The 22,033-nt window shown below is 38.0% G+C and overlaps 1 protein-coding gene and 1 pseudogene across 6 annotated transcripts in view; one reads left to right on the top strand and one right to left on the bottom strand.

Moving 5' to 3' along the window:
• The window catches only part of TPK1 (thiamin pyrophosphokinase 1), a 379,683-nt gene extending 358,888 nt beyond the window's left edge, over positions 1-20,795 (top strand). For all 6 annotated transcript variants that reach the window (XM_055115484.2, XM_003820515.6, XM_034965164.3 and 3 more), the window contains one exon: positions 19,007-20,795. In XM_055115484.2, coding sequence (XP_054971459.1) covers positions 19,007-19,125 — 119 coding nt within the window. In that variant the 3' untranslated portion in view covers positions 19,126-20,795. The remainder of the gene's footprint in view (positions 1-19,006) is intronic.
• Positions 20,796-20,922: 127 nt separating this feature from the next.
• Positions 20,923-21,067, bottom strand: LOC112440591 (U6atac minor spliceosomal RNA; annotated as a pseudogene).
• Positions 21,068-22,033: the final 966 nt, after the last annotated feature.

The following is a 22,033-nucleotide window of genomic DNA, read 5'->3' as shown; positions in this document are numbered from 1 at the left end:
ATGGTTTGGCTCTGTGTCCCCATCCAAATCTCCTGTAAATTTGTAACCCCACGTATCAGGGGAGGGGCCTGGTGGGAGGTGATTGAATCATGGGGGCGAACTTCCCCCTTAGTGTTCTCCACATAGAGTTCTCACAAGATCTGGTTGTTTGAAAGTGTGTAGCACTTCCCCCTTCGTTCTCTCTGTTACTGCCATGTGACAAAGGTGCTTGCTTCCCGTTTGCCCTTCTGCCATGATTGTACATTTCCTGAGGCCTCCCAGCCATGTTTCCTGTATATCCTGCAGAACTTTGAGTCAATTAAACCTCTTTTCTTTATAAACTACCCAGTCTCAGGTATTTCTTTATAGCAATGTGAGAACGGACCAATATACTTGAAAGCGGAACTTCAGGCCAGATCTCTCGGACCAATGGACTAGAAGATAGAGACTTAAGAAATAAGTGACTTGCTTGGGCTTGGACTTGAACCCAGTGCTCATTCATTTTCATTGACCTGAGAAGTAACCATTACATCCATCATGTTGCAAATTGCTTTATCAAATTTGGAATTGGAAAGTTTGAGTAATGCAAAACATCGACCTAAACGCTTCATTAATTACTCCACAGAGCTGTCTAAAACCATAGTAAACTTACCTGTTGTTCATTGTAGCTGTTTACAGGCTTAAGAAAGTTTAAGGAGAATGTAACCTTATAAATGTGTAACCATAAGGGATGATAAATGTTAGGATTAATGTTATGTCAGAGTGTGCATATTTTTAGGATTCTATGTTGAGATTGGAGAAATTCCCCTGTTACTATAAAATATTTGAGGGGCAGTTTACCTGATAAGAGAAACAAGGGTGTATTACCATTGATTGATTATATAGTAAACCCTTACCTTGTCTCTCTTCACATAATGAATTTCTTTTTTCCTTACAGCCTGATAAGAAAATTTAATGGGATGCATCCATCAGTAATAAAACCACTGAGCCATATAGAAAGTGGTTTTTGCATCTAGTGAGGGAAATACCTTGATATCAGCTGGAAAGAGTCATTACTTCCACATTAAAGTTGTGCTAAAGTGAAAGCTTAACAAACACTTAGTTTATCAGAAACACAGTAGCATTTTCCAAAGCTCCATCCATGGATGCATTGTATTCTAAGGGTGAGAGGTAATCTGAAGTTGCTCATGATCTCAAAGGGCAGGGAGACCTATGAAAAGGGAACAAGTGGGAAACAAGGATCTAGCCATTGAACCCAGTGTTCCTTTTTCCCCCAGTGCTTCTGAACACACCCATATAAGGTGCCCTAGAAGCAATATTAAATACATTCTGGAAAGCCTGGGAGTGGTGTGCTTCAATCAGCAATCACCAGTTAAGGAAATGCTGAGTTCTAGGAAAGGGGCCTCCTTTGAAGTCATTTAGAGACCCTTGACCAGGGAGCTTAGGGAGAATAAATACCAAAGGAGTTTGGGTTTGTTTATGTCTTGGCTGTCTGGGTGAATTATCTGAGATGTAGACCCAGGGCCTGGATGAAGGTTTGCAGAGCAGACATCTTTATTTGGATACACATTTATTCATTCAATAAATATTTACAGTAAGTCTGCTATGTAGTAATTGTAATCTATAATTAGGATATTTTCTTTGAATATGCTAAATATACAGGAATAATAGAGAACAGAGCAAACCTGGTCTCTCCTGGGCTCACATGATTCTGAGTAATGAACAAACTGTAGCAATAATACTCAATATTAATACTTTTGTTTAATGTAATAACTCGGGTGCTACCTTTATGGAATTCTCTGTTTTTAATGGAGTTTCTCAAATTGGCATACTGTTTTCTACTAATTGAGAACACCCCTTGCATAACTGTAACATAGCCTTCATTGTTTTTTGTTTTTTTAATCTCTAAACAAAATGTTTTATTTGGTAGAACAGAATTGCAGTTGCCCTCATTCTTTTTAATACAGTTCTTTGCTAATAACACCAAGGCCCTAATTTTGCACACACACACTGAACCCTTAATTCTGCCTAGGAGCCCTGCTGGTATTTGTTATAATGCCAAAGTCATGAACTATGGAACTTGGCAAATCTGTTACCATAATGAATTAGTACCAAAATGATTGGGGTAGCACATTTTAGCATTCTTATTGAATGCTTGCTTATTCCAATGTTTCTTACCTTTATTAAACCCATGAATCTTTTTTTTTCTTTTTTACTAAACGTAAGATCACACGTAATGTCAGAATGTTCACAATAAATTTCGTACTTAGAAAGTAACACAATTATAATTTTAGGATTTTTTTAAACTATATATACAACTCCCTACTCTTAAGAATTACTCTTGCACATAATAAAGCATTTGAATGTCTTTGTAGATTATAGAAACTTGGCCTTTTTCATCATATTTACAAAGTGTTAAAACATTTCCAGGGAGTAGAAAGGGACAGAGATTTCAAGCATCCTAAAATGGCAATTAAAGCACCAAGTAGAAATCTTCTGTAGTCTTTGAAAATGAGACAGGATTTTAAAATGTAATTTTTTTCTCTCTCATGGTAATTATTATCATCTCTTAAGCCTCAAATGTCATAAATTAGCTATACTGGAGGAACCTAGGCCTGAAGTTAGTCTGTTACTTTTCTATTTTCTTATTATCCTCTTAACTATTTTCCAGGCTGAGTAAACTCTTTGTACACTGGATTTGTGGCTAAATCAAAACAGAAAGTAGATCCTTCTATCTTTGCATTTTAGAAATGAGTAACACATATCACATACCAGAGTGTATCTTTTGCAATTATTCACAAGCAACATGTTTGAAGGTTGAACCACATACAGTCAATTGTACTGTTAAAAATTTAATGCTTTTGCCTGCAGAATGTGCCAGTATATTAATTCAGTGGTGCCTTAAAGTTTTGCATTTGAGAGTCATGAGCTTACATCACTAAGCCTGGTAGATATCTGTCTAATAAGGTTCAACATGTTTAATATATGAGCCTCTTTTTTTAAAAGAGTAAAGATAACTTTTTACTTTGATTTTATAGATTTTTTTCGTGAGATATAAAATCATTTATATAAGCAACATCATCTCATGCTAAAACACAGCACTATTCTTGCATTGCACATTAAAAGACCCATACAAGACTACTGTTTAAAAAAGCAGTCTGAATTTGTAGCACAGTTTTTTGTTTGTTTTGTTTTGTTTGAGATGGAGTCTCATTCTGTCACCCAGGCTAGAGTGTGTGGCACAGTTTTTCAAGAATCTATTCCTCTTTGATTCAGATATTATAAATACTAGGGCAACAGCGGAAGATAAAGACTTGCTTAAATGGCAAATCTAGTAAATAAAAGTTATTAGTATGTTGAAGTATATTTAAATCTTGACTCAAGAAGAGATCAGTCACTCTCCAGTGAAGTGCCTGGGAGGATACAAGGAAGAAAGTACACCAGGCCCTATACCAGAGGCAGCGCTGTGTCCAGGTGCCTGAAATCATGCCAAGAATCTGGAGGTTCCTCATCCCTGTTGCCATGTACACATATAAACATATCTCTTAGATGAGAAGGAAAGAAACAATCTGCTAAGATGATTTCTTCATCCCTCAGCAGGGAAATGGAATATGGGATAGGTTGTGTATGCCTTTGGATTTCTTTGGAAGGAAAAGACCTCTATGGAATAAGGGCCAAAATAGATAGTGTCAGTCCTGTTAATGCTTAGAACAAAAATACCTACAACACCTCAGCACCAATCCACAGGCCTGCAGCATGTCCTGTAGGAGATGCCTCTTTGACTCAGAGAAGAGGAGACACACATCACTGCCACTCCATCAATGAGTGGAAAATGAGATACCCCAGCACTAACAGAATGAAGCCTCAGGGGCTCACAGCCAGTACTCATAAGTGAAGCTGCCCCAAGCCTAAGATCAGAGGCAGCTGTTACTCCAGATACATCAGATGGCCTCAAGTGCCCAAGTAGAGGCCAGTCTGTAGTCACCTCCAAGCAAAGTATAGAACAGTGAGACATCACAACTGTGTCCATCATCTCTGGAGGAAGAGGTTCACCAACACTCAGCAGGCACAACACTAAAAAGGCATATTGGTAATTATTCATCACATTTCTCCGATGGCGTGGATGTTTTAGGAAGAATAAGGGGGAGGATATCTGCTTTCCTAGATTGCTTCTTGCAAAGAGTGTCATGGATTAAGAAGAAAGGTGAGAGGTCAAAATGGTAGCCATCAAGAGGGTTCCACCCAATATTGATTGGACCACAATGAGTAGGTAAGATCCTGGTCATCAACAAGGTGCCACAAGGGTCTGAATCAGAGGTTGCCCCGAAACCCCCAACAACTAGATACCACTGATGGCATCAAAGGAACAGGGAGGAGCCAGGGATCTTTCATGCCTTCCAGGCTAGAGACTTGCAAGGAATATATAGGATTGTTTATTTCTTAATTAAGAATACAGAAAAGCTATCTCAGGCCATTTCTACACATACATACTAGTTGTGATTTGACAGGCTTTTTAAAAAATTAGTTCAATTTTAGTAGACTTTCTACCAAATTGATTAGAGTTGTAAATTTGTCTATACATACCAAGTAAATATGACTTCCTAACCTGCAGCTTTGATATAATATAATCTTAGTTTGTACAAACTTCATAACTCAGCTTTTGAGGAATGATTTTTTTAGTACAAAAACAAAATTGCCATTCTCCATCCCTGTCTCCAAATACTTCAAAATGAATGTTTTTTCTACATAGAAGGTTTGTAATCATCTTATCTTTGGTGTAATTGATGTCTGATATATTGATATTCTTTCAGTTGCGAATACAGCCATTCATAACGAGTGAATTTTTTTCTTCTCTAACAATATAGGTCTATTTTCCTAAATCATAAATAAAGGCTCTGTAGTTAGCCTGTCTTCTAATAATCTTGCCATATCAGCAGTGAAAGTGGATTAACTGAAATTTCACCTTTAATTTTTATCTAATGTGTTTACTACAGATACAGCAAAATGTTTTTACTAAAAGCCAAATATTGAACCATGTCTTAGCAGCTAAGCCTGTGTGACCATTTCCTCATTCCTCCTTGTCTAGACTGTTAATACTACTTAATTAAATAATGGCTGACACAACAAAAGAAACACTCCTATAGATAGTGGTTTATAAATGGAATTGGTGCATTTTCTAAATAAGAAAATGCAGTACAGAGTGTTTCAGATAAGTACATTGTGTCCTGTGGTCTGTAGCTTACACAAAAATCAAGGATGAGAAACTTCTGAATCCATTTTGCCACCGGCTTGAAGCCTGTGACTTTAGTCAATCTACATGAATCACTAAGCTTTAGGAAAAAATAGGTAACATAGCCACATGTTCAAGCAATTCAGATATTCAGTATGTAGTTTTAATCATTTAACTTTGCTTAGCTAATCCAAAAATACTTCTGAGGAGCCAACCAATTTGTTAAAGCCCGTAATTTGACTTTGGGTTTTTAAAATTTATTATTTTTTTATATATATAGAGATGGGGTCTCACTATGTTGCCAGGCTGGTCTCAAACTCCTGGCCTCAAGTGATCCTCCCACCTCAGCCTCCAAAGTGCTAGGATTATAGACAGGAGGCACTGTGGCTGGCCCATAGTTTGATTTTGTTATAATAGAGAATACACTGAGCTACAAGTCAACAGACTTGAATTTCAGTGCTGGGCATCCTAGGTCAATAACGTATCTTTAATTCATTTTCCTGTCTTGAAATAAAGTGTTTGGCTATTATATCAGTGGCTCTTTAAATACATTCTCTGAAGCACTGAAGACCTAGCCAGTTCCCTAAGGCCAACTTGGTTTGGTTATGAGGTAAAGTCAAGTGAAGAGAACTTTGAGCCTAGGACTTTAAATTGGTTAAAGTAGGAGCAGCCTCACTTTTATCTGTATTAAACCACTGAACTAAATAATAGATAAGGTTTCTTGCAGATTAGACATTCTATAATAAAGGAAGTTAGACCAAGTCATATTTCTGCCCACAAGGAGCTTATAATCTAATTGGTAGAAAAAAATACTTGAACATTTAATGTGTAAGATAGTATTACACATGTCAGCACTCCACAATGATATAGTAAAATGCTAAGTAGAAGGTTATAAATTTGAGGCTGGGATAATATGCAACTTTGCATGCAGATAGTTAATGCAAAGAAGGTTCATCAAAAAAAGAGAAGTTCAGGCTGTCATCAGGAAAAAGTCCATGGTATGAGTATTGAAAAATTGATTATTATAACGAGAACGAGAAAGAGAATATATTAATTGTGAATTAAAGTAGCTTGTTTCTAAGAATGGCTAATATTTTCAGACTTGTTAGAATATTCATATAGGAAGATGACAGCTATTCCTAAATTGAAATATTATTATTGTATATCAGCAAGGGGAAATTAAAAATGAAAATAGGTCATGATGAAATATATTAGGAGCAAGCTTGTATAGTTATAGGTTTATGGACAGTCTAAGACATCGCTTCATTACCTTTGCTATAACAAATCATATCTGTTAATATTAGACCATTTGAACTTAAATCAAATGATGTTTTTCCCAAAAGGCAGCGGTCAGACTCTCACTAAATGAAATTCTATTCTAGAAACAGCCGTATGATTGAATGGATTCTGCTTGATGGTAAACACTCATCCCCTATTTCTGTGTTGTAAATATTTTTCCACAAGACAATGAAAAGCCACCATGACCACTGAGATTTCATTTTCGGGACTGTCACAGTTTCAGGCTGAGATATAAGAAAGACCATCTATTATTAAAGGAGCAGAGGTCAAGTCATGCCGGTGGCCCTCGTAGGGTAAAGCAGGGGTCGGGGAGGGGCTGGTGCAGGAGGGTGGCAGGAGATCTGGAGGAGCTAGAGTGGCAGGTACTAACTGTAACAGGGAATCTCGAGTGGGCAGTGGAGCCAAAGAGGAAAGCAGGGCACCGCGTAGGGACACAGGCAGCAGGGAAGATGCCTTTGTGAGAGGAGCGGGAATTTCACCAGCAAGAGGTGGCCTGAGTGGACCAGTTGGTCTGGCTGAATTGATCAAGATTGAGCCAGAATCTTAGAGGGATTTACATGGCAAATCTTTCAGAACTTCAAGGGCTTTCTGTAAATTCAAGGATTCAGTCATCTGGTTAATTTGACTAGATCTTCCCAAGCACAAATAAATGGAAAATTGACTTCTAATAGTACCTAACCTTCACTCCGATATTTCCGGCTTTTGAACTTTACCAAAGGTAACCTCCCAGGTGCTCAGCGAAAGGAAAATTTAAGATAGTACATGAAGGAGAAGAGACTAGACAAGGTCATGCAGAAATTAAATGAAAAGGCTTTTATTTCACAAGCAGGGAATCGAAACCAGACCACCAGTAAGAAAGGGCAAAGCCTTAGCAACTGAGCTACAGCATAGGGCAGTCTTCACTGTTCTTCCCAGAAAGCATCTAGAATAGTTAATTGTGAGCTTACAAAGGCTTTTAACTACTCAAGATAATTTTTAGAGCTAATTATGACATAAACCCTAAAATTCCTGTTCCCTGGAAGGAGGAGACCAAGAGAAAGTACTGCCACGTGGTAACAAGGTCAAGCTCCCAAGGACATAAAACAAGATGGAGATAAACAGTGATTTTTTTACCATTCAGTCAACCATTTGCACAGAAAGAGAGAAGCCAGAAGTCTGACTGGTAAGAAATTCTTACCCTTTTGCCGGCATGCCAGGCTTCTGGGTTCTCTTTGCCTGAGCGGCCTTCGTGACTGAGCTTGCCACACCATCGCACTGGGGCAAAGCCACATCAGAAAAGAAAATTATCTTTTTCTGTTCTTGCCAGAGTAAAATACATGTGACAAAAACATAGACGTTAGTTGCTCTGATTAGCACCCAGTATCAAACTGGCAAGGCTCAAATTTGCACCTGGTTGGGCTCCATCGTCGTTAATCCAACCTCCGACCAGGAGTTTCAACCTGTGGTCTCTGGGCAAGATGGTTGCCCTGAGTAATAGAAAAGATAAGAAAGAGAAAGGAGAAAGAGAAAAGCATTGCCTGAGGCAGGGTGGGGAAGGTGAAATGATCAGGGAGGCCAGAGAAAGACCCACCCATTGCAGCGACACTGAAAAAAAAGTTCAGGCGGCTGCTTCTAGGTAGCGAAGGGATCTTTTCCAGCAGGCCCATCATCTCTCAAGTTTCCCCTTTTAGGGAGGAAAAAGCTCCCCATGTCCCACGATCCTGTACATGCCTAATCCTGTCACCCACAGTTGTCAGCAAAGAGTGCAAGGCAGATTATTCCAAAGAGAATAGCAGTTGACATGCTGTAGTGCCAAACCCATTCTTAGACAAAAGGGACTTTACTGAGAGCCCTCATTTTAAAAATGTACTTCAAATGCATTGTTGTTCATTCGGAACATTCCACTGTAAGTTATCTTTAGTAAGATTTTGCTGTTTCTGTAAGATTTCGCTGCCTCCCAGGCCTGAAGTGTAAGCCAGAAAGAACTCAGTTTTCCAGAAACCAAGGATCGCATTTTTACCTAAAATATTGGCCTTACGCTCAGCTTCTCTTGATTAACTTAGCCAGTGATTTTTTTTTCCTGCCCAAGTGTAAGAAAAATGAAACAAAGGGGTATAACACAAAAATCTGATTTTTCAAAAGCCAAATTTTATAACTCCTGCAATATTACTGCTTACTACCAGTTCCTTTCTGACCCAGTCAGATGTAAGAGGCCTCTAACTGGATCCAAGCCAGTTAATTCCCAGATCAAATCCATTCCTGGACCCAGTCCAGTTTCTGTCACAACTCCAAACCCAGTTTGGATCAGAAATTTGCTCAAAGAAACTCAGAGAGCTCAAAACACAAATCTGTGGAGCTGGGAAATCTAAGAGGGAGCTTAACCATGATCCCCAGTGGCTGTGAGAGATCAGTGGAGCTCGGAAATCCAAGAGGGAGCTTACCCATGATCCCCAGTGGCTGTGAGAGATCAGTGGAGCTCCGAAATCCAAGAGGGAGCTTACCCATGATCCCCAGCAGCTCTGAGAGATGAGTGGACACAAGTGGGTCCTGCAGGTACCTTGCATATTCACTCAGTGCTGCTGGGGGATGCTAGAAGCTCCATTTTGGATCCCACTTCTGACACCATCTGATAAAAGAAAAACTTCAGCCGAATTAAATTTAAAAGAGTTCAATTGAGCAGTGAACGATTTGCAAATCCGGCAGCCCCCAGAATCACAGCAGATTCACAGAGACCCTCTTGACTGGTAAATTCTAAAAGGGCCTAGATTATGTCTCTTTAGCTTATTTGTATAAATACCACCTGCAGGTTTGAGATTGATGTTAAGTAATCATACCATGCTACCGCACATGTTCCTCTCTTTTTTCACTTTTCTATGACATTTCTGTTTGTTTGATGTACCTGTAATAATCTCTGTTGACATTTGAAGGATAGAAGCAAATGCCACTTTAAAGCTTCCTCAGTGCAGATGAAATGATGATAATAATACGACACATTTTCAACACTTTTCTGGAGAAGTCAAAGCTCTTCACAGACATTAACTCATTCGTCTTCACGATAGCAGTATTAGAGGTAACTGGGGACAAGTATTATTGGCATTTTACAAATGGATGCTGAGGTCACCTGAGGGACTTTTAACAAAAGTCATAAAATATTACAGTGACAAGATCAACTCTCTGTTTTCAGGGATGGCACTGAGGCCCAGCAGTACAAAATGACTTGCCTTGCTCTACAGCCAGGCAGCAAGAGATTAGGATGGCTGCGACTCAGTCATCTTTGGCATCTGCAGGTCATAATTCTCACCCCTGTGGGATGGTTTTGGGGCAGGCCAGTGTCCACAGGAGGCAACACCAAGACACAGGATTTGAAGGCAACAGAGCAAAATAAATAAGTTCAGAACAGCCTGTGGACAGCCTTTCTCTTCTTTGAACAAACGTTTAAATCTGATACTGATTTTCCACACTGAAAATTTTCACAGAGTTCTACACAGTTCATTCACTTTACCACTAATAATTAATGCAAAAAGGTCACATTTTGTGGATTTGGACTGTGGTTCTTATTTTATAAGCCCAGTAAGCTTTTCTTTTTTCTTAAAGCAGCTCTGATTGGCTCTTTAACTGGAACATGGGGCCTTTTATGAGTAGAACATGCTGATGACATAATACATTAGGGAATTCTCTTTAACAAATAAAAATAACGATTTTGTTTATTTTAGAAAGGGCTAAATGTTTGAAAGTGATGATCTTTGTAAACATTTTCTAACTGGCATAATTAGTTTTGATTCCTCCAAGCAGCAGCATTTTCCTGGCCTAATTGTTTTTCGATCAACAGGCCGAGTCATAACACAGACAATGTGGAGAAGGAAGAATAATTGAACATCAGAAGCCTTCTAATGCGTTCCAGTCCTCATCCAAGGGCAAGGGAAATGTGACTTCCAAGAGAGATGAAGATAAATGCAGCCAGTTTCAAATAGAATTATAATAGCCCTTCCTTGGACATTTGAGTTCAAGGAATGATTAGTTGTCAGGAGAGGGAGGTGATGAGTGTTCACCTTGGGAAGAGTCTTAGCACATCAGGGTTTTGAGAGATAAAGCCCAAAAAGAAAGCACAGCTGATGGCTTTTTATCAGAGACATGCATAACAGTAAGTCTCGCTCTTACCATTTTCACAAGCACTAAGAAGTTCTGGTAGACACTGCATGTTAATTTCCAGGGCCTCCTGCATCAATGAGTGGAAGTAAAGGCTGTCCTTGGTGAGCTTCAATGAGTTGACAAAGGAAGGGGCCTCACCACACACAGTCTGTGTGCTCAGCATCTCTCTCTATACTTTTCCAAGAAGCTGCAATGCAGATATATCATAGACTAGATAATTTCTTCCTAAATTTGGCACATTTTTTTTCAACTTGGATTTATTTTGATGCACTTTAAATCAATAAACATTTCTTAATGCTTTGCAATGGCATTACTTCAGCTTTCAGGGAAACCAAAGGTGAACCAAGAGGGAAACACTCCCCTTCCTAAGTTGCTAGCCTTTCTTCCCAAATTTTTTCTCCAGATTGTAATGTGGAATTTTAATGTTGAATAACTTCAAACCTACAAAAAACTGAAGGGACAGTACAGCAAAATCTGAATACCTTTCACTGAGATTCACCAAGTGCTAACATTTTTTTCTACATTTGCATTTATTTCTTTGTATGTGTACTAGGCCATTCTTGCATTGCTGAGGCTGGGTAATTTACAAAGAAAAGAGGTTGAATTGGGCTTATGGTTCTGCAGGCGGTACAGGAAGCATCGTGTCAGCATCTGCTTCTGGGAAGGCCTCGGGAAGCTTTTACCCATGGCAGAAGGCAAGGCAGAAGCAGGCACTCACCACAGGGAAATCAGGAGCAAGAGAGAGATTGTGGGGAAGGTGCCATGCACTTTTAAATGACCAGATCTTGAGAGAACTCACTATCTCAAAGACAGCACCAAGCCACGAGGGATCCACCCTCATAACCCAAACACCTCCCACCAGGCCCTTCCTCCAGCATCAGAGATTACAATTCAACATAAGATTTGGGCAGGGACAAATCTCCAAACAATATAATATGTGAGTATGAGTGTATGTGCATTACATTCTGAACTATTTGAAAATAAGTTGAAGGCATGATAATAATAAACACCTGAAATTCCTCAGCTTGTATCTCCTAGGAACGAGGTCATTCTCTTGCATAACTACAGTGCTAATATCTACTCCCAAAATGTAACATTGATGGAATAATAGTGTACAGTCCATATTCTTACTCCCCAAGTGTCCCAGTAGTGCTCTTTATAACTTTCTAAAATCTGGAGTCTACTAAAAAAACATGCATTGTATTTAGTTGTCATATCTGTTTAGTCTGTTTTAATCTAGAAAAGCCCCTTCACTTTTTTGGTCTTTCATGACACTGACAGCTTTTAAGAGTTCAGGCCCACTAACCTGTCTTCTGCCCCCATTCTGCATTTGTCTATGGTTTCCCCATGATTCAATTCAGGTCAGGGATTTTTGGACAAAAGTATTAATGGGTGATATTGTATTCATCCCTAGCATCATAGCAGGAGGCACATGATATCAGTATGGCCTTTTATTGGTGATGCTAAGGTTGATCATTTAGCTAAGATCGGACTCATGAGATCACTCTGCTACCTTTTTTTCCTTTGAAGTTAAAAGCAATACATGGAGTACTGCTTTGGAACTGGGTGCTATCCTTCTTCTCCACATTTTATGCAGTAGTTTCAGCATCCATCCATTGATGGTTCTTGCCTAAACTAGTTATTACACTGGTGGCTGCAAATGGTGCCTTTCTAATTCTCTAATTCTGCCATTCCTTCCTTTAGTAGTTGGCATTCTTCTGTAAAGAATAGGTTTTCTTCTCTCCACCTGCTTTTGGCAATTCATTATTCAATATATTATAATGGCTCTCTCTCTCAGGATTCTTTTCTAATGCCCCAAATTAGTTCCAGTCGTTGTGTCCTTTTCACAGGTCTACATCTGTTTTTGAGCACCCTCTTGCTTTCTGGAGCAAGATGTTTCAAGCTCACTCTGTACTTTGCCTGCTTGAGACGAGGCATCTAAACAGTCAGCTTTAAATACAAAGTGTGTTCCAGGGAAGCAATCAAGTCCTTTGTAAATAGAAAAGAGAATTTTTAATTTGGCCTGTAGCAGTTGGAGAATCAAAGAGCGGACAGGGTAGCAAGTGACATTGAGTTTAGACTTGAAGGATAAAATATGCAGAGAAAAGTCCATTTGTTCTCGGAGGGAACATGTCAAAAATTTTCGTAGAAGCAGGAAATTCCTGATCTATTCAAGGAACAGCAAGTAGCAGAGAGTGGCTGGCAAGCAGGTAGGAAGTAGCCAGATGACAAAGGGCCTTAAGTGCCATGCCAGGATGTTTGGGCCGGGAAGAGGGAATGTGCTTGTTTTGAACATTTCATTATAGGCAATTAGGGTCCGCCAGTTATTCTTTCACAAGTGTTAGAGGAGTGGGAAGAGAAGGTAATAATTGGGAGAAAGGAGTACAATTAGAAGATTATTTGCAATTATTAGAAGAAAAATTAGAAGATTATTTGCAAGTACAATTAGAAGATTGTAAGTATCTTTTTTGTATAATGACTTCTTTTCCTCTGAGTAGATACCCAGTAGTGGAATTGGAGATCATTATTCTAAGTGAAGTAACTCAGAAATGGAAAACCGAACATCATATGTTCTCACTTATAAGTGGGAGCCACACTATGAGGATACAAATGCATAAGAATGATACAGTGGACTTTGGGGACTTGAGGGTCTTGGGGGAAAGGGTGGGAGGTGAGTGAGGGATAAAAGACTTCAAATTGGGTACAGTGTACACTGCTTGGGTGTTGGGTACACCAAAATCTCACAGATCACTACTAAAGAACTTACTCATGTAACCAAACACCACCTGTTCCCCAAAAACCTATGGAAATAAATGAATAAATAAAATAAAATAAAAATAAATAACTCCTTCCCCCCTTCAAAAAAAAGGAAGATTATTTGCCACATGTCCAAGCAGGCATCTATTTATTCTATACCTTATAGAATGTAGTATATATTCTCTTGGTAATTTCACATTAGGTTTGCTTGGATTTTGGATTTTTGGTTGTCCTTTCTACAGTTCCTGCTAGATAGTTCTCAGCCTTCAAGTTGAAGGGCAGAGGACTGAGTCTGTCTTGCTGCTGAACACATGTTAAGTATTTAAGTGTTTGTTGATCCACTCACATCGTAAGTTCAAATCACTCAAAATGATTTTATATGCACACTTTGAATTTAATGTTCTCTTTATAACCTCGGACTCTGTGACCGCATAGCTACATATGAAATGAAAATTAGTATCTGTATAATCAAACCAAAAAATAATGTTCCTCTGAAAAAAGCAGATAATTGAATCATAAATATAGTTCCTGCTTCAACAACCTAGAATTGCACTGTTCAATCTATATAGTAACCACTAGCTACGTATGGCCATTGAATACTTAAAATGAGCCTTGTCCAAGTTGAGACATGCTGTAAATGGATTTCAGAGACTTAGTATGAAAAAGGAATGTAAAAGACCCCAAATTTTATATATTGATGATGTTAAAATGATTTTGGATATATTGGGCTAAATAAAAAAGATATTAACATTTTTCCTATTTTTACTTTTTTAAGGTGGCTATTAGAAAATTTAGATTTGTGATCACTTATTTTTATTTGGCAGTGCTGAGATAAATAAATATATTTATTTTATAGATGGTCTCAAATTTGTATTTCCTAAGATTCTAATAGAAATATAAGTACACAAAAGGCATGTACTCCACAGCTTTACATTAGGACTACTTTGAGTTTTTTACTTCAAGAAAGTGAAAACCCAACATATTGATTTTATTTTTGAAAATTTTCAAGAGCAACCATAAGTATAAATGCCATTTTATAAGAAACAAATTCACTAATAACCCTTCCCAGAATTCATATTTTACAGTATAAATTGGCAATTTTTAAAATATAATCTTTTGCCTCATGTGTGTACGTAAAAGACCTTTTTTTAAAAAATATATTTGTCAAAAATTAAAATTGTAAAGACCTATAATAGTGAACTGATGTTATAGACAGTATAGTTTTCTTTTCCTGGTAATGAAATCTGAGTCATATTTTCTTAATGTGTTGCCATTTCTCCACGTAGGCTAAGAATCCTCAGAGAGTAAATGGTGAGTGTAGACAGTGGTCCCATTATGTCTTAAATAGTTAGTGATGTCTAATATGTCTAACTTAACTCTCCGAACTTAACCTAATGTTCCAGAATGGTAGGGAGCCTTAAGATTCATCATAATGGGTTCATTAAGCATTTGTCTATATGAGATGTAAAGTATTCATTAAGTCTTAGAGTGATCTCACTAACGCATCTCCTTAAGTCTCCATCAGGCTGCCAAAAGACAGCTCTGTACTTCAGGAGAACAGACCAGCAACAGTTCTCTTCTTTAGAGCTCTTCAAAGCATCGCCTTAACCTCCCTTACTAACTTGTTAGTGTCTGACAACTTTTATTATCATCATAGCCTGTGATTTTAGCCTCTCTGAGCTTCATTTTCCTCATCTCTAAATGGAAGATAAAACCTGGCTATGCCTTGAGTGCCTGGTGTACTGTAAGGACTCAGATCACGTCTTGAATGAATGAGGATTATGCCCATCTCAAATAGCACCTCCATTTTGCTCTCAGGATTTATTGATTTTAGAAATGTTTCCATTGCCTTTTTAAATAATGTATTTATTTTTACAAAAGAACCAGCGTCGATCTACAGATTCTTGGGAAGCCAGGCCAGCTGGCAGGCCTCTAGGGATGCCAGTAGCCCCCCACTGTCAAAGGCTTCACCTCCCTCTTGAATACACAACCCATCTTGGCTGCCAGGAAGGCACCTCTACCCTCCTTGGCCCACCTCATGCTTCTCTCCTGTCTGCTGGGTTTGATTGTATATCTTTCCCTTTTACTAAAATGTGAGTCCTCATTTTAGTGAGGGCAGAGATACTCATCCTTAAACCCTAGTGCCTGGCACAGAATGAGGCTTTAATATCTATTAAATAAATGCATACATACATGCAGGCCAAGGAATCACCTGGAATGATGTTAAGTATTTCACAAAAGCTAGCCTGGAAAAGTTATGAGTGTACCTCATTCTACTTCTCAGCTGGCTATAAACTAATCACTTGAATTCAGGCCTTTGCTAATTGTTCAGCTCATGACATCTCTCTTTTTGTTAATTTTAAAAGAAAAACCTGATCTGTTTTATCAGCAGGATAACAGGAGAAAGCAAAGAAGATGGAAATTACTTGAATATGTATCATATGTAAGATTGGCCACATAATCCATACAACTTCCCTGTGAAGTAGATACTTTCTACATATTTACTGTTGATGACACAAGGCCAAAGAGTTTAAATAACTGAGTTTGTAAAGCTGTTGAATGGTAGAGCCAGGGTTTGAACCTAGATCTAACTGATTAACTTCATCATGATGGAGTCATGCTCTTTGATAGAGAGATGCCTTTTCTATAAAAGCACCTGATCAGAAAAGTCATGCAGGTACACAGAGAATGAATCCCTCCCACTGTTGCTTTTCAGTGCCAAAAGCATCCGAGGCCTTGCAGAGTACTCCTTCATGCTTCCAGCTCCAACCAAGGAGCCACAGTTCAGTAATGTAGCTTGTGGAGGAAAGATGGGCAAGAAACCAGGGACAAATGGCCCCACTAACTGAAAAGAGTTGAATAATTGGTTTCCACCGATTTGCCAGCTCTTGCTTTGTAGTCCCCTGTTTTTCCAGCTTTAGAGAAAAGCTGGGAGGACATCACTGAAAACAATAGAACACAGAGTGCTAATTCTCGTCCTTACCTTTGGGAAATAAAACAGCCTGAGATAATGGATGAAAATTGTAAAATCTATGTTAATGTGTTTATCACACAAAATATCATTGCTTATAAGCTTGCACATAGATCTGTAACTTTTATTTTTGCCTTTTGTTAAAAACGGGACTTGATCTGATGACTGGTTGTCTTTGAGCAACTACGGTTGGCTGTAGTCTACTCTGCAAACAATGGGAAAAATCCAAGTCAGATTTTCTATAGTTCAGCCAGCTAAAGTGTTGGACAAATCCTCTAGGGTAGAAACGAAGAGGTAATTTGTTTTTCTACTATCTGTACACAGCTGTCTCTTTACTAGTTTCATGTACTTATGTCATGATTGGCCTTCAGATATTTGGGGTAGAGGAAGTTCATCATAATTCCAAATATTTTCCTTAAAATTTTTTTATTTTTCTAAGGTTTTGTCCAAAAATATGATTCTGTGACTTGAAGAAAATATATTCCAAAATAATTGTAATGACATAGTAAATTAAAATTCATGACTTTGTCTCTCAACTTATTCATCTTAGTTTTCTATCATTTTTATTGTACTTTCCATAAAGTTAGAGATAATCAAAACCAATTGTTATTTTTAATTAATTGTAACTATATAACTGGTCTTGTTGGAACTTTAAATATTATAAAATAAAATAAAAACATAATTTACAAGTATAGCTAACAGTGGGCTTGCTTAACTCAAAGAAATATATCCTTCCAAAAAAAAATTTCATCTTCTTATGCCCAAATACAACCACTTGGATTATTTTCCCATTTAAAAATTAATTAGGCTACAACAGTGTCTTAGCAAACCCAGTATGTATAATCCAGGTAGCTACCGCTGAAATTCTGAAATCCATAGTCTGGCTTCAAAAATCAGAAAGGAATTTATATGCAGCTATAAACTTGAAGCACAAGTTTGTACTCCTGTTCTTTGGGCCTAAGTAAAAACTAGGATTTTAATCCATTTTCTCGAATCATATAATGTGTGTGTCAAATTTAAGTGGGTCGTGCATGCATGGGTCTTCACGAGGGAGTTTCCACTTTAAAGTTGGCAGGCCTGCTGAAGCACTCTAAATTGCCTTCGCAATGAAGTGGTGTGAAGTGTTCCCTGACTCCCTCCCTCTTGGCTATTGGGAAAACCTTGAAACCGTAGGCCTGGGATAGGTCTCAGTAAGCTACTTGGTAAGCACCCAGGTTCCAGGCAAGACCACTATTCAGGAGAGGTAGAGATTTCAATTGACTTTGCTGTGAATCCCTCAAAGATCACCACCCTGATCTACCAACTATGTAACAGTGTCTAGATCGATACATATTTCTGTGTATATCACCAGTGTTCAGAAACATCATCTCACGGAAGTCCCAAGTCCCAAATGACTCAAGAGTTAAGAGCTTCCTATACTGAAGTTCGTATCAGGGCAATATTCACATGAGATTCACTCTGTACTACCATGTAGTTTTACTTTTGTGTTTGCACTAGTAAAAACATTAAGAACTATGAAAAATAATTTGAGTTTTAATAAATAAGCTGTGTGAACTGGTAATACTGACGATAGATTATCTTGCAGTACTGTTCCTGAATTTTTAAATTGCCTTTTCAAGATTTCCTCAGAAAGATAGGAGGCTCCCTCTAGTGGGAAGTGAGCATTGTAATTGATTGATTTCCCCCAAAGCAGTGTGTATAACTTCATAGGTTTTGTTTGAAAGAAAAGGGGCCTCTTCTGACTCGGATAGTTTGGGCTCCATAACATTTGTTCATTTTTCTCTCTGAATTTTGGTAAAGAAAATAATATTGGTTACCAAGGGATGCTTATAGGACAGTTGTGAGTTTAGAGTCATGTTGATGAAGTGAATTGCAAAGAGAGGTGAAGTTACCAATCTGTGCCTAGGCATTAACTTGTTAGAAAATAAAAAATATATTTATAGCTATATATTTATGAAATGTATAAATATATAAATTCTAATCTTAATTCATAAGCCTTTTACTTTGATAAGTAGTTTAAAGGATTATCTTATCATCTCTTGCCCTCACTTTATGGCTGAGCTTAAGTGACTTGCTCAAGATTACACATTTGAAAGTCGGCTTTGACCTTTGAGTTTCTATTAATTTTACAGAATGTAAGCTGTATTCACTTTGGCTTTTCTTACTTTATGAGAAAACAGTGACCAAAATCACATGCATTTTTTTAGGTAATTTTCTATCTGTCTCATATCATTTCTACTTGAAGCTAAAACTACATTTTGTAGAGTGTAATAACATATTAAATTTTAATTCTGAATTATCAAGAGAAACTAAAATTGTACCCAGGGAAGGAAGTAAGTAGCACATTACAAATACAGGTTTTGGTTTTATAATTAGTAAAGAAAAAGAAAAGATTCTAATAAAATTTAATATTGAGAATGATATATAACCCAAAATGGTCAATAACCAATTCCAGGAAGAATGTTTACAGCAAGTTATAGAAATTACCCATTTTAAAGCCATACATCATATATTTCACCTATCCCACATTTATATATTTTTTATCAAAGTGTGTACTTGCTTTTTGGTAAGTGACAAAGTTAATCTACACTGGAGGAAGAAAAAAAAATAGTTACTAATTTTTTCCCCTTATTTTCTTACAGCAAATGATGTGCTTGCTTTTGGAACATTGGTCAGTACTTCCAATACCTACGACGGGTCTGGTGTTGTGACTGTGGAAACTGACCACCCACTCCTCTGGACCATGGCCATCAAAAGCTAACCTGTTGACTGGCATCCATAAGTGTGCCTCTGCCTTATCTCATTTCTCAACGGTTCATTGCTCAACAAGAACGATTCACCTGGGTTTGCAAGAATCTAAACCCCTCTAGGGGAAGCCCACTGGGTTTAAAGATGTTAGTGTTTAGATAATACAGGTAACATTATAAATGACAGATCTCAATTTTATAGTAGTGGGAAAGATACATGCTAAGAAAGCAAATAAGCTCCATTATATTCGGTTGGAACCTAATGGGAATCATTCCACTATACAATTCAGTACTGATTATTCTTCTTATGTTATTAATCATTCCATTTATCCTAGAAAATTGTTTTTAATTTGAGTCAGAGAAAACTGTTGAGGTTCCTCTTGGAGTCTAGAACATCCTTAAATGTCTAACAACAAGGGCTACCTCTGAGTACCTTTTAGTATTAGTTTTCTGTATATGATATATATTATCTTATACTGAAAAAAAATTCCTTTCAGATTGGGGTGTTAGAAGTGCACCAGGTCACTCTGACCTTATTACTGTTTTTGGTATTGTCTTAAATAAATCAAGAATCATTGACCTAATTGTTAAATTTAAAAATAGGTAGTTATATAAGCAATAGGTGAAAAGAGAAATGATGTGAAAGATAAATGATGATTCTTGGAGCCCTACTCACACATTAACCCTCAAATTCAAAAGTAAGAATGCAAAAGTCTAGAGGGGGTAACAGTCTGCATCATCATCACAACCTAAATGGAGAAAGCTGTGCAGAGGAAACTTAAGCATAAAAATTGAATTCGTTTCTGACATACCTTAGACTGAAAAACTGTTGGTTCATCCAGAAGTGTATTCATATTACCAGAAAATGAGTTTGTCTATGGGGATACATGAACTTCATATACTAAGGAGCCTAACTCCAAAGCCTGCGTTCTCATCCCAGTCTGATATTCACCTAAGTTTCCGGAACCTTTTCCTTAGCTGTAAAATGGAAGCGGTTGGACTGATGGTGTCTAAGGTTCTTTCCCACACTGAAATTCTAAATATTGACACTTAGCAGTCATAGGGCTGATAATACACACAGTTACTGACTTAGCCTAAACAACCTGGTGCATCGAAATGTATTCACTTTTCTTTTGTAAAGAGACCATCTTCTATCTTCTTTCCACCTTTCTCTGTTTTATGAAACCAACTATTGACATACAAACCATGATTGAAGGAGAACCTGTCCAACATGTTTTATGTACACAAATCCCTATGTTGCTATAAGAAAAGTGAAAGTAACTGTTTTCTTCTTGGTGCTATGACAGTGTGAGACTCAGGTTGTCTGTAGAGAATTAAAGGAGCAGTGGCCCGTGTGATTGTGGCATTTAAGGAGCAGTGGCCTACGTGACTGTGGCATTTAAGGAACAGTGGCCCACGTGATTGTGGCATTTAAGGAGCAGTGGCCCACATGACTGTGGCATTTTCAGCACTTTTCATTACTTTCTGCTTGACCGGAAGTTGAGGCTTAGCTATGTTTCCATCTTCAGTTTCTGAAGACTAGTTATATATTCCTTACTAGAAATATATTCATAATATATAAAAGAAATATATCTGTGATTTTAAAATTTTGCTACCAAAGAATGCATGTTCTATGTGCCCTGAAAATGTTACCAGTGTTAATAAATGGATACTTATCAAAAAAGAATATCGTTTCCTGAAGCTTAGTAAATATTGGGGGACAGGGGATAAAAAAAAAGCACTGAGGCTTATCTCACACCACCACCTGAGTATCAGGCTGTAGCCATTGGGGGCCCACAGAAGGGGTTCTCTTAAAACATAGGCCACCATTCCCAGTTCCTGCCAGGCTACTAAGGAATTAGGTGCTAGTTTTAACCATATGTGTGTTGTCAGGCCCGAGGGCCTCTTCCATTCTTGTCAAGGGGAGTGCTAACCTTCTCTCCTTTCATACAGCACTAGGTGCTGGTTTTATTACAGTCAGCCCTCTGTATCAGTGGGTTCCACATCCATACATTCAGTCAATCAATCATGGATTGAAAATATTTGTAAAGAAAAGAATGGTTGCATCTGTACTGAACACAGACAGACATTTTTCTTGTCATTATTTCCTAAACAATACAGTATAACAACTGTTTACTTAGCATTTATATTGTATTGGGGATTTTAAGTAATCTAAAGATGATGTAACATATACGGGAGGATGTACATAGGTTATATGCAAATACCACATCATTTTATATCAGGGACTTAAGTATCCCATCCACGGATTTTGGTATCTGCAGGTTGGGGGTTGGAGAGGTTGTCCTTGCAGATATTAGGGGATGACTATATTTCACCCCTTCCCATTCCTTAAAACTACCTAAGTGTGTTTTTCTCTTTATGTGCTACCCCACCGTGGCAGTTAAGTATTCACTTATTTTTATAACAATACAAGTCTGCAGATAGTGAGATCTCAGGTACACCCAGTGAACTATCTGAGCCCCCCCGGGAAGTCCCTCTTCTCTTACTCCTGTTCAGTTCAGATCCTGACCTCCAGCTTGTAGCCATAAAAGAGACTGCAGGTTGGGCCCTGCTGGGAAAGTGACAGGTGCTCCTTGACCTTCTGACTCCAGTCACTTTCTTATTTCTATGGGTCGGATTTGTAGCATTTATAAATCTAGTTATTGTCACCCCCAAATGTCATCTGTCTACCTAAGTCACTGATTAGTGAAAACATGCTATGATCTCACTTCTCTTTAGAAAGCAGGGAAAATCTGAAAATGGCTGCAGCTATTGCAACCTGGTTGGAGTCACACATGACCATGACATGTAATAAGTTATATGTGTGGTTCAAGGAATTGGGGCTAGGGGGGCATGGGTGAGCATCACTCAGAGCAAAGAAGCGGTGGACACAGACTGGGGCATTCATACAGGTAAATGCTC

This window comes from Pan paniscus, chromosome 6 (genome assembly GCF_029289425.2).
Source record: "Pan paniscus chromosome 6, NHGRI_mPanPan1-v2.0_pri, whole genome shotgun sequence".
In the NCBI taxonomy this organism is placed as follows: domain Eukaryota; kingdom Metazoa; phylum Chordata; class Mammalia; order Primates; family Hominidae; genus Pan; species Pan paniscus.
The sequence above is the reverse complement of the archived record's forward strand: the minus strand, read 5'-3'. Positions and strand labels throughout refer to the sequence as shown.